We start from the raw sequence: 16,453 nt of genomic DNA on the forward strand, positions 1-16,453 counted from the left end.
ATTCGTTTTTAACTGAAATGGAATCAGTTAATTTATACATCGGTATTGATGGATGCCCAATGACATCCAATAGGACATCCGCATGGCCTATCTTAGGCTCATTTCCCGCGCAAAAAGAGATCTCCCCTTTTCTCATAGGAGTCTACGCAGGCAAGGGGGATCCTAAAAATGTAGACAATTTTTTAGAGGAATTTGTCAATGAAGCCAAGCGTTTGTATAAAGACGGTGTTCTAGTTACAAAAGAAAAAAATTTGAAACCATTTAAAATTGAGGGATTCATTTGCGACTCTAAGGCCAGATCCTGGATTAAAGGAGTTGTTGGCCATACGGGTGCACATGGTTGTGGATTTTGTGACAATGTTGCAGTTTCTAGAGAACGCAGGTTGGTCTTTCCATCAACAATTGGCAACTTGCGCTCAAATCAATCATTTAGAAAGAGAATGGATCCTGCGCATCACAAGTCACCAGGCTCAGCAATGCTTTTGGAAAGTTTGAAAATTAATATGATCCATGACTTTCCCCTATGCCCCATGCATTTGATCTATCTAGGAGTAGTGAGGACACTTGGTGTCATCTGGATGCAAAACAAGAGCCCAAGCTTTAAACTCTCTCCTAAAATTCGAGAAAAACTCAATGTCCTCCATCTTCAGGTAACGGCTTTTTTACCAAATGAATTTGCTCGGGATCCTGATGGCTTCATATATGTAAAAAGCTGGAAAGCCACACAATGCCGCCAATTTTTGCTTTATATTGGACCAGTCGTTCTTAAACAAATTTTGAGTCTTCAACATTACAAACACTTTCTATTATTGGCAGTTGCAACGCGGATTTTGACATCTGAAAACTTGTGCAGCAATGAAACATATTTTAAAAAGGCCGAAGAAATGCTAAAAGAATTTGTCATTAAATACCCAATTCTGTATGGTTTGAATCAAACTACATACAATGTTCATAATTTGCTCCATCTAACAGAATGTGTAAAAAGGCATGGCGTACTTGAAAATTTCTCGGCTTTCACGTTTGAAAATTTTTTACAACGCCTGAAAAAGAAGATATATGCTACAGCCCCAATTGTCCCACAAATTGTGAAACGACTAGAAGAGGAAAGAGCAATTGCAAAAAAAATGGATTTGATTCAAGGAGTTCGAAAACAATTCCAGGACAAAACTAGAGTTCAAGAATTTTTGGGGTGCTCGTTCTCCTATAAGACATGCAATTATAATAAAGTCACTTTTAAAGTTGGCGAGAGTGATGCATTCTGCTTAATCGAAGGAGAAAAAATTTTCAAAATGGCTGGTGCAGGAGATTGCAACAATGTTTCGGGCTTATTTGGATATATATACAAACACCCGAAAGATTTTTTTCTGAGCCCAATAAAATCTTCTGAGATGAATATATATCTTGCCTGCGAATTGGAAGATTCACTCGAGTTTTGTCCTCTCGAGAAAATCATTTGCAAAATGGTCAGGATACCTTATGAAGATGCGTTTGTCTTTTTCCCATTACTGCATAATTATTAAATTTTCTAAAAAAAAAACAATTTCCAGTTTGCACAGCAAATCGATAAATGGCTTTCAACCCGAAGAGACGCAGAATGGAGGAGGACAATCGAGGTTTGTACTATAATTGAATTTTCTAATAGAAGAGAAGACACACTATACTTTAAAAAATTTTCAGTTCCCACAGATCCGTCCAACAAGGATATTTACAACCTCTTGCTGAAGATAAACACAAAGTTGAACGAAATTCAAAACCAGAATACGGAACAGAAGCTCAGAAATAAAGGACTTGATTTTGTCAAAAATAGTATGCCATTGAAAAATCAACAAGAAATGGAACACTTCAATGAGAGCCTCAAAAGCAAACAAATTACGCAAGCCTTTGTAAATAAACTAAATTCGTATAAAAATATTCCAAGACTTAAATATTCTTTTTTTTTGTTTACAGAGAGACTGGGCAAAAACCGCAAAAGTGTCTGATATATTGTCCGATGAATTAATTCCGGACTTGAACTATTCAGGCAAATTTGGCAAGTTGTCCTTGTCTGGACAAAAATTCTTCGATATTTGGAAAAGTTAGCAATTTCGTTAATATTTTTAAAGTGAATTAGATATTGAGACAAAAATTAAAAAAGAAATTAGAATTTTAAAAACATCATATTCTTAATAGAATAACTAAAAAAACCACAATTTTTTTTATTGGCTTAAGCAACAAATAATTCTAAACGTCCATATCAATATTTATCACCATCATTAATTTATCAAGAATATCAATTCAGTTATCAAGAATATAAAATTATTAAATTTTCAAAAATATCGATATATTGCGGATATGGATCAATCTCTACTTTTAAAATATTTATTTTTCTTTATTTGCAAAGGAGAGACCATTTTGGACAATTTTGAGGCGAAGCTCAAAAGTGAAATATATCGCGTGAAAAATAAATTAAATCAGCGGAAAATTCAAAAAAAAAAGAAGCAGATTCGTCATCGTCAAGACGCCAACGAAAAAATAAAGTATGAAGAAAATGCATCAGCAAATCCAGAATTAGCCGACTTTTTTAACGAAGTATCCGAATCGTCAAGTTCATGTGAAACATCCGATACATCCGATACATCCGATTCAGAGCCAGGCGATCCACACACGAGCCACATGAGTAAATGAGATAATTCGTACAAGTTCCTTTTTAAAAAAGTTTAGAAAGACTGGATACACTCTGCGACAAAATTTAGGTTTTTGTGGGTGTCTTTGACGAGGGTGCCAAAACTTGTTAGAGGGTCATTTAAGGACCTCAAACAGTAGAGGTGACCCGGACAAACGGATTGCTGATTTGAAGTCCTTAATGACCCTCTAACAAGTTTTGGCACTCGTCAAAAACACCCACAACGTGTCGCACAGTGATATTTTTTATTTTTATTTTTTAAATATTTATGAAGTAAATTATCGTTAATGTGTTCAACTTTCATAAAAATTGAAATGAAATACAAAAAAAATGACGTGAGTTCTTTTATATTCCAACAAGAAAAAAATATAATGCAGATAAATAAAAGAACATTATAATAAACTCATTTCTAATTTCCGTAATAATACCGATTTAAAGTTATCTGACTAAAATAAATTTATTTTTTACTGAAAGGTATGTCATTCTACTTTGTATATTTCATTTAAAAAATTTGAAAAAACTAAAAATGTGAATTTTAGAAGCAAATAGAGTTTCAGAAAATTTTTATATTTTCTCACCTAGCGCCTAAACTAAAAGAGATAATGAAGAATGGATGGTTTATTCGACTTTATTGGATCATAATTATCATAGAAAACATTGTTTTAGAACTTTTTTCGCGTATTAAAGAAAACACTGTTAGAAGGTTAACCGTCCTATTGGTGAACAACTAATTAACATTTCTGTCCACTTTCTTCAACTAACTAATATGTCGCATGATATAATATTATATACTTCTGAAAGAACCTGTGATAATCTTGTGATATAATTTCTAATGTATATGTCCTATTTTGATTATTAGTTCACAAATACGACATCTCAGTTTAATATTTTTGATAACTTGATTTTTATTATACAATTCAAAATGTGATTATAATTAAGATGTAATATAATTTATTTTTTTACATGATCGCTCTCCAAAGAATCTCTGTTAATTAAATTAATTGTAAAAAAAAATTGTCAGAGCACAGTGACCTACAAGTGATATTTTTAATTGTAATTATGGTTATCAAGAGGGACTGACAGTGAGTTGCCAGAGGTTTAAAAACGGATTGATCAGATCTCTTGCAGCCCTGAAACATCCTCACCACGTTGTATTTTAAAAGTTTTTGAACAGTCAATAAATATTTTTAAAAAAAATGTAAATATTGTATTTAATTAGTACAACTACTCAAGAAATACCTCATTCTAGATACTAGGTATCTATTCGATATAAATACTTTAAAAATACTTAGTATAAATACTTGAAAAATACTGAGAAATTTATGAAAAAAATAATGAGGAAAACCAAGGAAATACAAAGTAGATATACTCAGTATAAACTCAGTATAAATGTCGACTCACGCACACTAATGATGAGTATTTGGGACATTTCATACAAAATCTACTATGTATTTTGTATGAGCATACTAGTTTCCTACTAAGTATTATACTCAGTTTATACTGAGTTTGTACATAGTAGATAGCCGGCCGGGTAGTTGACAAAGTTGTGACATGTCTGATGGTGAAAGATGTGCGTCGCTCAGTGAAAAAGGGTAAGTTTTCCTTAATTTATTAATTATATTCGGTTAATTCAATCAAAAGGAACCCCCCTCAAGTCCATTTCACAAAAACAATTTGGAGATAAGTGTGTGCGGTAGTTTTCTTGAACAAATTTGAGGAAAAACGAGGTACGTCATTTTCAGTGAAAAAAAAATGATCAAGCTTCTTGAGGTTCGTTCCAGAAACCACTAGAATCCAATATACTTAGCTTTCGCGTTCAGCTGAGCATCTTGATGTGAGGGGTTAAGACGGAAAATACATAGCGTATTGTTGATAATCTCTGTTGAAAGATTGTTCTGTGAAGCAAGTGTAGGCTGTGGGTGTAGAAAATTCTGCGAGAAATTATAATGACGGTTTTTGAGAATCAAATCATAAACCACATATCGTTAGACTCCGGTATTTGATTAGAAGTGATATACACAGATATTATTTCAGAATCTGTTGAAAATTTCCCATTTTTCTCATCTTTTTGCGCATAGTAATTTTAAATTTGAGTTTTGAAAAATTGTACGTTATCGTCCTGTTTGTTTACATTTTTTCCAGAATATTAAAAGACCGAGATTCTTTGCTGAGGTGCATCACGTTCCTGTCATATCCACCAGGCCTGTTACATTCCCGGAACTATCATCGTACGCACATCAGTTACCGGAAGTCGTCTATAATGGCCTCTACTAAGGATTACTCTCTTATCGATGCTTGGTAAAAATTTTCATGCCCATACTAGTGCAAACAAAACGAACAAAACTGCGTGCATGGATAATGCGATGTAATGCTCAGAAATTAAGTTCGGGATTTGCAGAACTTTCAGTCTCGAGAGTATCGTAAAGGAGGGATAGAACGTCTTTCAAATCTATGAGAGAAATATGCGCTAGGATATTCTCTAATACTTGTGACTGGAAAAGATGGATGATTTAGTTCTTTGCTCAAGCCCTTCTTTCTTTTTCAGAAATATCTTTTTTTAAACATTAAGAACTAAACCATCGATTCTTTCAGACTCAAATATATTATAAAGATTATCATTGTGGATAATTCACCTATAGACCTCAAAGATATCCTATCCCTCCTCCCCGATACTCTATTAGAGACTGAAAGTCTCCCAAATCACGCAATACTGAACATCAAATCGCATTATTCCAAAGTTCGCTTTTAATCGCTTTGTTTGCACTGCTGTGGGACACGAAATTTTTTTCCAACTATCCATCCATAATAATATGTGCCTAGCCACATTGTATTTTAAAAAAAAGTTCCGAAAATAAATATTTATAGAAAATAAAAATATTGTTTTTACTTAGTATAAATAACCGAAAAATACTATGTATCGAGTCAGTACCAATACACGAAAAATACTTAGTATAAATAGTCGAAAAATACTCGGAAAATTTAATGAAAATTTATGAGGAAAATCAAGTAAATACAAAGTAAATGTACTCAGTATATACTCAGTATAAATGTCGACTCACGCACACTAATAATGAGTATTTGGGACATTTCATACAAAATCTACTATGTATTTTATATGGGTATACTAGTTTCGTACTAAGTATTATACTCAATATATACTGAGTTTGTACACAGTAGATAGCCGGCCGGGTTTCGTTTGCTTACAATCTTCAGTTTTGTATGACAGGTCAGAGAAAAAACAACAAAATGTCGTTCGCGACATTTTTCGTTTCCAAGTGAAAAAAAGATTGTTTTAAAGTAATCTAACTGTAGTAACAATCTTATTTCCTGAAAGATATGTTCTTCTAGTTTGTATATTTCAATTGATAAGTGTGAAAAAACTAAGAGTATGAGTTTTAGAAGAAAAAAAAGAAAGACTGTCTGGGGGCGGTCTTATCGGTTCAAGGGTAAAATTTTCAAAAATTACCGATTTTTTTATTTAATTATTTTGGTTGTTCTAGTAAAATATATTATTATTTTGCAAGATATTAATCATGGAAAACAATTGAGATTACACGAAGACTGTCCAGAATGAGTAAAATGGTCGATTTCTTCGAATTAAGCGAAATTGATAAAGAAGCAGTCTTCAACAGTGACGATGAGTTCCCTAATTCGTCCTTTAATGCCTCAGATCGTGAAATAAAACCAGAAGATGAGCAATATATTTCAAAGGACCTAGTCTGCGGCCTAGTTTCAAACCTAGTCTGCGACCTATTAATTTATAATCAGTCTTATTGAAACACTTTGAGCTTCATTAACGTCTAATTATAAAAATTATAAACGTTTTTTTCCTATAAATTATCATTTCTTATATAATAATACAACATTCATCCATAAAAAAAACGTTTAAAATTCATTTATATTCATTCGAGGAGAGGTGGAACAGTGGGAGAGATGGACCACTTCGCCTCCTGCCTACACCATATCCACGATCTCCACCTCATTTGGTCTATTTGTGCCCTTCAACATTCTAATGAAAACCTCCAAGTTACAGCTTTCTACCTTTAAAATTGTACGAGAAAATTGAAATTAAATTTTTTGAATGTCTGAAAAATGGCCAAAAATTTTTATTTCGCCATAAGAATACGTGTATTTGGGGATTGAGGAGAGATAGAACTTAATAGATTTGGCAACATTTCCGGTGTGAATTTTAGTCAATGTTCTTCAAAATCTTTTCAAGTAAATCTTAGAAATTATATTCCATAAATTTCTGGTAAGACTGACTTGATACACTCAGCGAAATTGCCATCGAAGTATATGAGCCACGTATTCCACAAAATAAATTATTTATACTAAAAAAATATAATAAACTCCAATAAATTCAATGAAATAGTGTTCATGTCTAAAATCACTTCCCTCCTATTCTAAATTAATAAAACAAACCATAAATAATATCCACCTCACCCGCACTTTTTTTGAGTCCCTCAAAATGCAACTTTTTTTAAATCCTATTTTTCGAAGTGACTATTTTCATCTAGGCTTTTCTAATATTGATATCTTAAATTTAGAGTATTTAATTAAATGATAAACCAGTGAGATTCGTCTTTGTCTCGAACACAAAACGTATCCGCAATATTGAATATAATAAAGGTGTTCCATCTCTCCTCGAATGACTATACAGTAGGTGTCAAAAGTTTGTTGCCTCACGTATGATCGGGAAACCAGGTACAAAAAATGATAGAAAAAATTACTTTTTCGATTTTTTCTTTAATAATAAATAATAATAATAATTAATTTTAAATTAAATAATAATTAATTTTATTTCATTTAAAAAATTATTGTTTTCCAAAAGTTGGTCATTTTTGAAAAATCAAAAGTTTGTTGTCTCATTTAAAGAACTAATTTAAAATGATTAAAACATGCAACCAACTTAATGTGAACCGATTACATTTTGAGTTTATGTCATTTGACAGGCAAATGGTGGGTTTGTACGTTGCTAAAGTTGTCTATGGTAAATACATGTGTATAAAAATATTGATAAATAACAAGAAATAATCTTTTTTTTTGATAATTTATAATTTAGGTTAAAAATTGCAAATTACAAAAAGTTAAAAGGAGGGAAATTGTCCAGATATACTGCCGGAATGAATCTTCGTCGTCAATTGTTTAATTTTATGGAAAATCTTTACAAAATATACACAAAATCGCCAAAATATATAGTGATAAGGTACGACAACATTTAAAAAACGTTACTGGAAGACAACTTTAGAAATGTCTAAACCCACCATTGGCCTCTCAAATGACATAAATTCAAAATATAGCCGGGTAACTTCAAGTTAGTTGCATGTTTTTGACCATTTTGAGTAACTTTTCAAATGAGGCAACAAACTTTTGATTTTTCAAAAATGAACAACTTTTGGAAAACAATAATTTTTTATATGAAAAAAAAAATTAAATAATTTTTCCGAAATACATAAATAAGATCTATGGATTACAGGCAACTAATTTGCGAAAAGAAAAAAATTAAAAAGTTATTTTTTCTATCATTTTTGCACCTGATTTGCCGAACATACATGAGGCAACAAACTTTTGACACCTACTGTATATATTCAAATATAATTCAGAATTATATATAGTTTAAATCTTTAAACTTTGAAGTTTTCTCAACAAAAATAAATAATAAATTAATCATAAGAAAAGTTCTAACGTACTGTGCTTTGAGTCAGAGTCAGAATATCATTATGTTTTCTTGGAAAGAAAAATGAATAAATAATTGAATATAAAATAAAATCTAAGGGCCCAAAAGGGCGTAGTCACAGAGGTAAAATTTTAAATAATTTGAGAATATTATTGGAGGATTATTCTCCGTTTTTCTAAGGCAAAAAAAAACAACTTTTTAGAAAAAAAAAATCGCGAAAAATCCAATTTTAAACCAGTCGTAATGAATTTGAGCTTCTTGAAAGAAAAATCAATTTGAATTCTTTACTGATGAAAATGTAATCTAATTGATCATTATTTTGATTACAATTAGGTTAAACCGTCAGTCGGCTTAAGTCGTGAGTGGTCTAGGGCATAATAATACCCAATAAATCTAAACACGGAAAATATTTACGAGAACGTATTCTCCGTGCGATTAATTTTGATTTTATGTTTTCATTTTGAATTTGAGGGGCTCTCTGCCGAGGGTTTTTCCAAATGGCGAGTTTTCCCTGCAATTTTCTTCAGGGATATCAATTGCGCGTAATTAAGATTTTTAAACAGAAAAAAAAATAAAGCAAAATTATAATGAAACTTACATTATGTGCTGCCTTCCGGACAATTGTGTCTCCTGCCTCAAGGACGGGACTGTGCTCAGGATGGGGATGATTGTGTGGAAGAGACAACTGTGGATTGTAGACGGCCTGTGAGGGTCCAGCCCCACTGGTGCCGCCACGAAAGGAACTCATCGGCGGCAGAGTTTGCGTCTGTGACAGCTGCCCGCCCTCCATGTGACTCATACTGGGTGACATGCTATAGTGATTGCCACCACTGGCGCCCCCATGATGAGGCGCTGGGCTAATGTGGGAGGAATTGTGGTAGTTGGAGGCTGCCGTCTGGGGTGTGTAGGCCCCACAGGAGGACGGAGCTGCATACCATGTGGTGGCCGTAGAGTCAAAGTACGGTTCCGGCTGGTAGAGTGCACCGACCGCCTTTGGCGATGCATACCTCGTCACTCCAACAGGATTCTCATGTGCAAAATCATCCGGACCGTACTGCAATTGGCAGTTGGACACAGAATAATTAGCAACGTGTAAGAAGTAAAAAAAAAGAAAGAAAAAAAACATCTTGACAATTTTATCCATGTCCACCACGGCACGGAGCTTGATTGCAACATTTTGTTGCAATTTTTTTCGGGGGGATAATTTCAGTGTCTTTCGGGTAATTTAATCACAAACTCACCATTCCATTTTCCATTCCGCTGTACGTCGATGATTGGTAACCTTTCTCTGCTCCTGGTGTCATATCATAAGAACATGAAAGAAAAAAAAACACAATTTACATTGAGGGGAGATGGAGAGGAACATAAGATAATATAAGTTAAATACAGGGCATTTAAAGTGGGTCGTTCGGAAAGTTCGGTACATATTATAGAACCTTTGATAGGACATAATCGACATCATTTATGCCGTTACATATTAGAGAAATTTATGTATATATTTGACAGTTTTTTTCTTGCACAAGCGTAAATTTTTCTTGTGCGTAGAGACCATTAAAGACAATTTAATAATTTTTGTCTTGTAAACATGTTTTTGAAACTGATGAGTGAACAAGATGACTACACTGAGAGAAATCAGAAAAAATTAAAATAATATTGAGAAAATGTTTATTTTACCCTGCAGTATTTATCCGAAATTGGTGTAATTATTATGCTTTTTAGATGTATTAGGGGTTAAAGTTACCCTTTTTCATGTTAATTTTACCCTTAAAAAGGTGCAAAATTAACATTAAAAAATGTTGATATATTTTTACACCTAAAAAGTGTTAGTTATGAGCAAAAAAAGTTAATCGAACCCCCGTTTTTTCTCAGTGTAGGGGAAACTGGGGCACCACCAAACACGGGGTACCACCAAACACTGCGATTTTTTAATAGGATATTCGATATCAGAGGATAAGACCGATAGGCACTATAGGGATGCTTGTCCACTGAAGGAACGGTCGAGATAGTCCAAGTAGTTTAGAAATAAAAATTACTGTTTGGTGGTACCCCGTGTTAAGTGGTGCCCCAGTTTCCCCTACTTTTGTTAAAAATTGGTGAAACCGTCAAAAATGCAATTTTTGTGGAAAATTACTCTCAATGTGTAAAGGCTTTTATAAAGTTCAATCAATATGTAAATTGTAAATTGTAAATATGGAACTGTTTCCAATGTTATATATATATATATATATTCAAATTAAGACAAGTGTATAAAATAAATATGTTAAAATTTTATTTATTTTTTCAGTTCCTCATTATAAACTCTTTTTATTTCTGCATTTATGATTTCTACAAGAAAAACCTGATAATGTACTGAGTACTAATTTTATGCAAGAGATCCTAAAATCGCTGATGAAAGCGAAATTATGTTAGGTTTCTTTTAAGAAAAAAAACGAGCAGAAAAATATCTAATTATGATCAGTAAAAAACTTAAATCTTTACAAAAATGTGTCTAATTTATATATTTAACATTAAAAATTATTGCAGATAGAATGAAAACCCCATTATTTTCCCTTTGCCAAAATTTGGACGACAATATCACTTTTTCCAAATTTTTTTGTTACTGCTCAATTTTAAATTTTTACTGCTTATTTATACAATGCTTTTCTTTTATTCTATTTATTTCCAAAACGAGAGCTAATAACGGACAAGGAATTTTTAAACAGTATCATTGTATTTCTATAGAAGGTAAAAATGTGAACCTTAATTGTTCTTGGAGATTCCGATAGACGATTGGACAACATAATTTTTACCTGTGAAAGTGTGATAATTAAATGGGATTTTTAGATACTCTGGTTTCAATTTTTCTTTTGTAGATGATAATTCAGACAAGAAATTTATTTAATTTTCATTATCCTTTAATTACAATTAACAATTAATAACAAACACTATCAGTTAATTGAATTTTTTAAGGTTACTTTCCAGATGTTTTTAATGGTAACAAGAAATACTAAAATTTTTTTATGTTGCTTTTTCGAAGTTAGTTTTATTGATATAAAGCAAAATCACAAATGATTACGGTCTAAAGAGCGAAACTCGCAATTGAGTTATTGCGAGCAAAAACAATCTATCTTATGCATTTCCCTATTAAAATACCCTGTTTTTAGTTTTTGAGCATGTCCACTATCTTATGTTTTGTAAACATCCACAATAACTTTTGTGTGTAAAAATGTTTTTAAAATTTCCTATGTGAGTGAGCGAGATGACTTGGTCGTGATTTCATTCACTCTCATTCAAATGTCAAAAACATGTTTACAAAACAAAAGTTTTTGCGCGCTGGGCATAAGAGTGATCGAGAAAACTAGATTATGATATCAATCACTCTCACTAAAATGTAAAAAAAAATCTTAAAAAAAAACTTATTGTGCGTTGGGCATAAAAATGAGTGAAATATATCGTTAACATCTCGTACATTTAGGGCAGAATCACATTGACAGTAAAATGCTCACCGTCACCGTCAAAGCCCTCACCGTATTTCGTTGATTTACGCATTTTCATTGCAATTCTTACGCACATTTTCCATTACGATATTACCTTGTCTCATACTCGGTGGCACTAGGTGAAAATAGTATAAGAAAATTGAATAAATAAAACGAAAATGCGATAAACGGTGAGCAAAACAAAAAACTGTAGGTTTTTTTGCTACAGTTTTCCAACAAATTTTTTGCTCAACGTTTATCGCATTTTCGTTTTATTTCTTCAATTTTCTTATATTATTTTCACCTAATGCCACCGTGTATGAGATAATGTCACACGGTAATAAAGAACTTGCGTAAGATTTGCAATGAAAATGCGTAAATCAACGAAATACGGTGAGGGCTTTGACGGTGACGGTGAGCATTTTACTGTCAATGTGATTCTGCCCTTAATGTGATTCTGCCCTTACTCATACACTAAGAAAAAACCTAAAAAGTTAAAACAACGCGAATATCGATGTAATTGTTACTCTGTTTCGTAAAGTAAAATTTTAGTAAATAGAGTTGAAACAACTCTTCGTGCGAGTTGAATTAATTCATCTGATACCGATGTATACATCGTTTAATTATAATTATTACTCTCTTCGATGTAAAATTTTATCTCGACTGAAGTATATGCTTAAGTGTTTTCTTTTTAAGAATATACTTCAGTCAAGAAGAATTTCATCTGACAAAGTTCATATGGAACATCTACTAGAAATATGCCTAACAGTGTTTTATGAAGACATGTGCGTACTCATACGTGATATTTCGCTCGGAACATAGGGAACTTGAGGTCAAGAAAATATTAATAAAGAAAATTATAAAATAAAAACATAAAATTGCAAAACATATTAATTTGGGATTTGAAAGAGTTCTTTTAACTCTAGAAGATTTTTTTAGCTCTTGAAACGAGTTTTTTTAAGTCTTAAAACAAGTTATTTTCAGTCTTAAAACAAGTTATTTATACTATTTTGTAATGTAAATTTTAGAAAAAAAAGTTAAAACAACTCTTCCGAATATTACACCAATATTGACACTTTTCTACGGCTCCATTCCATACTATTCTCATTCGATTTAGAATTAGACTACTCGGAAAGATATGTTGTTCCTGGGACCAAGATCTACAACTCTTGAAAATTTGGAAATTATCCCATATTCGGATGAGAACATATTCAACGTTTTTGAAAAAAAAATACATTTGCTCTCTTCAAATGGCTCTTCTGAAAAGTCGTTATTCTGAGATAGAATAGTATAGAATAAAACCGTCGTCGTTTTGGCAAAATGTTGAAAAATATTTAATATATGATTGATCTTCATTAATCTACGTTTTCCGAAAATTCAAATTTCGCATTCCAAATGGTACAATGTAGGGTGCCAATAGTTTCTGGCACGAGTTCTTGTCAATAGGTATACCTTTCACCCTATGACTCTATATTAATTTAAATTTTAGTGCAAAGTAAGTTACTTTGCGAAAAGTTGGAACAACTCGTCTGAATATTACACCGAAAAAGAAGTAAAATAAACTCTAAAATATAGTTAATCGAAAATCATTGATTCGAGTAAGTTTAACTACTTTTTTATTAGTATACTCATCCAAATTATAAATACCGAGGCTTAATAACTGAATCAAATTTGATACTAATCAGATCAATCAGGTAGGCAATATTATTTTTGTTTTCTTATGATAACATGATCCTTTAGAAAAGCTATGCAAGCCATTGTGAGGAGGCGTCGGACTCAGGGTGGACTTAGGAAAAGGTGGCTGAATCAAATTCAGAATCTTGGATTGAAGTGGCTCAAAATCGAACCCGAACATCTTTCTGAGCTGGCGGAGGATCGACAAGCCGCGGACTACTAAATGCTAAATGGGGCCCGCGACCCCAATAGGGATAAGCGGTTGAGAGTTACGATGGTAATGATAGGATATTGTCCAATGCACAATAACTTTTGTTTGTAAACATGTTTTCAAAATTTTCTATGAGAGTGAGAGAGATGACTAGATCTAGATCTCACTCGCTCTCATTGAAATGTCAAAAATATGTTTACAAACAAGTTATTGTGCGTTGAGCATAATGCCCAACGCACAATAACTTTTGTTTGTAAACATGTTTTCAAAATTTTCTATAAGTGTGAAAGAGATGACTAGATCTAGATCTCACTCACTCTTATTGAAATGTCAAAAACATGTTTACTAAACAAAAGTTATTGTGCGTTGGGCATAATAACCAGCGCACAATAACTTTTGTTTGTAAACATGTTTTCAAAATTTCCCATGAGAATGAGCGAGATGACTAGATCTAGATCTCACTCACTCTTATTGAAATGACAAAAACATGTTTACTAAACAAAAGTCATTGTGCGTTGGGCATAATGCCCAACACACAATAAATTTTGTTTGTAAACATGTTTTCAAAATTTCATATGAGAGAGAGCGAAATGACTAGATCTCGGTTTCATTCACTCTCACTGAAATATCAAAAACATGTTTACAAAACAAAGGTTATTGTGCGTTGGGAATAATACTTATGCCCAACGCACAATAACTTTGTTTAGAAAACATGTTTTTGACATTTCAATGAGAGTGAGTGAGATCTAGATCTAGTCATCTCACTCATTCTCATGGGAAAATTTGAAAACATGTTTATAAACAAAAATTATTGTGCGCTAGTCATTAGGATAATGCCCAACGCATAATAACTTTGTTTAGTAAACATCTTTATCACATTTCAATGAGAGGGAGTGAGATCTAGATCTAGTCATCTCGCTCATTCTCATGGGAAATTTTGAAAACATGTTTACCAACAAAAGTCATTGTGCGCTGGTCATAACATTCAAAATTCCAAACTTCTTAGCAAAATCTATTAGGGGATTTTTTTTTTAATTTTTTCTCCCAATTTAAAGTAGAATTGGGCCTTACCATGGTATAATATAGCTCCACAATCCAATTCTGAAACTTACATTAATGCTTAACGCACAATAACTTTTGTTTGTAAACATGTTTTGACATTTCGATGAGAGTGAGTGAGATCTAGATCTAGTCATCTCGCTCATTCTCATGGGAAATTTTGAAAACATGTTTACAAACAAAAGTTATTGTGCGTTGGGCATAAGGCTCACTGATAAGGGTCATTGATAAAGCTCACTTCAATTTAAATAAAAAATTATGAAAAAACCCTAGTTCAAAGATACCCCCTTCCCTATTTTGTGACAGAATAACAAGGAAATAAAACCCTTACTATAAAGCTACTAAACAACAAGCAACTTATCACTTTTCCAGGCTCATATAATTGTTTTTAGTAAACTTGAGACTTTTTAGTAAGCTTTAAGTGAATATAGTTTTCTTTTTGTTTACCGAACTTTTCAAAGAACCCGCGTGGATTGCTGCACGAGGAACAATTTTCTTTCTTATTATCCACTTCTTTACGCCAATATCATTATAAATGTATGACAATATAATATTTTTTTTCTTGGATTTTCAATATATAAAACCAAGAGTTGACTTTGTGTCGCTTTTTCTCGCTGTCTCTCACCCAATGTCCAATCAAATCTCTCGCACTCTCAATTCCATACATTATGTAGATAGTTGGATATTATGTGTTATGTGTATAAATAATACATCGTATCGACAATATATGCACACAAAATATTGTGCGGAGGTAGGGGGAGACGTAGAGAGCGAGGAAAAAAAAAAGAGCGAGGTACTAAAGGTGAATGTTGTGTAGCGACTTCCTCGTATGTGTTGTAAAATAATTATGTAGTGCTGCTGCATTTTATATGTCAATTGGACTTGGATGGCTTTGCGAGTAACGAGAGAAAGAGTGAAACATCGCGAGGCGCTGGACCAGGGGGGGAGAGAAGTGAGATTTTTTTTTCTCCAGACTCTTGCAAGAGAGAGAATAACTTCCCTCGCGGAGGCTGCGGAATACAAAGAAGTTATAAACCCGAGAGCCACGCGTCACAAATCACCCAACTTTCCGGCAAACACCCACACTCTATGGCCAACTGGGATGCTCCAACTAATACCCAAAATGCCCCAATTGTCCTGACAGATAACTCACCGTTCTGCTTGTTGGCAATTTTGTTGAAGCAATTCTGAAACACTTCGTACAAATGCATTGGCTCATCGTCAGAAGTCGCCATTTTGAGTTTATTTTCTCTTTCCTTTTTTGCTTTCACACTACACACCAAATACGACAACTTTGATCCGGGATTTTGTCCACTATTTGCACACCCACACACCACTGGATCACTTTAAATTGTTCGTGAGGACACCAATTTTCACACAATACACAACATGACACATTTTCTCAGCTCCTTCCGCATAAAAATACGCAATTTATCCGCCAAGTCGCATAAGAAACAAAATCAAAGATACGACTACACTGGCGCCAGCGGTTAAACTAGAAACTAAATGTGGGAGTGCTTTTCGCCGCATTTACTGCAGTGGCGCCACTTCCGTCTGGCGATTTCTAGCAGTCTTTGGAAAAACCAAAAGTCTAACGATTTTATTTTTTTCTTAGCTCCCCGCGAAATGAGCAGAAAAATGTGAAATTTTCCACGGGAAAAGACCATTTTCTTGATTTTACTGATGTATTGTGTAAAATGAATGTAGAACAATCA

At 32.9% G+C, this 16,453-nt stretch overlaps 2 protein-coding genes across 12 annotated transcripts in view; one reads left to right on the forward strand and one right to left on the reverse strand.

Annotated features, from left to right (window-relative positions):
• Positions 1 to 16,235, reverse strand: part of LOC129803215 (protein daughterless) — a 37,681-nt gene extending 21,446 nt beyond the window's left edge. For 4 of the 11 annotated variants that reach the window (XM_055849657.1, XM_055849650.1, XM_055849654.1 and 1 more), the window contains exons 1-3: positions 15,892 to 16,235; positions 9,581 to 9,633; positions 8,938 to 9,393 (exon numbers count right to left, since the gene is read on the reverse strand). In XM_055849657.1, the coding sequence (XP_055705632.1) occupies positions 8,938 to 9,393; positions 9,581 to 9,633; positions 15,892 to 15,973 (591 nt within the window). In that variant the 5' untranslated portion in view covers positions 15,974 to 16,235. The remainder of the gene's footprint in view (positions 1 to 8,937; positions 9,394 to 9,580; positions 9,634 to 15,891) is intronic. The other 7 variants (XM_055849659.1, XM_055849651.1, XM_055849653.1 and 4 more) reach the window with 3 other exon arrangements.
• Positions 1,547 to 2,771, forward strand: LOC129803268 (uncharacterized). Its single transcript, XM_055849718.1, has 4 exons — positions 1,547 to 1,613; positions 1,678 to 1,883; positions 1,948 to 2,074; positions 2,381 to 2,771. Exons 1-4 carry the CDS (start codon positions 1,568 to 1,570, stop codon positions 2,662 to 2,664), a joined length of 663 nt encoding a protein of 220 aa, XP_055705693.1. The 5' UTR covers positions 1,547 to 1,567; the 3' UTR covers positions 2,665 to 2,771.
• Positions 16,236 to 16,453: the final 218 nt, after the last annotated feature.

The sequence above is a fragment of the Phlebotomus papatasi genome, chromosome 2 (assembly GCF_024763615.1).
Source record: "Phlebotomus papatasi isolate M1 chromosome 2, Ppap_2.1, whole genome shotgun sequence".
In the NCBI taxonomy this organism is placed as follows: Eukaryota; Metazoa; Arthropoda; class Insecta; order Diptera; family Psychodidae; genus Phlebotomus; species Phlebotomus papatasi.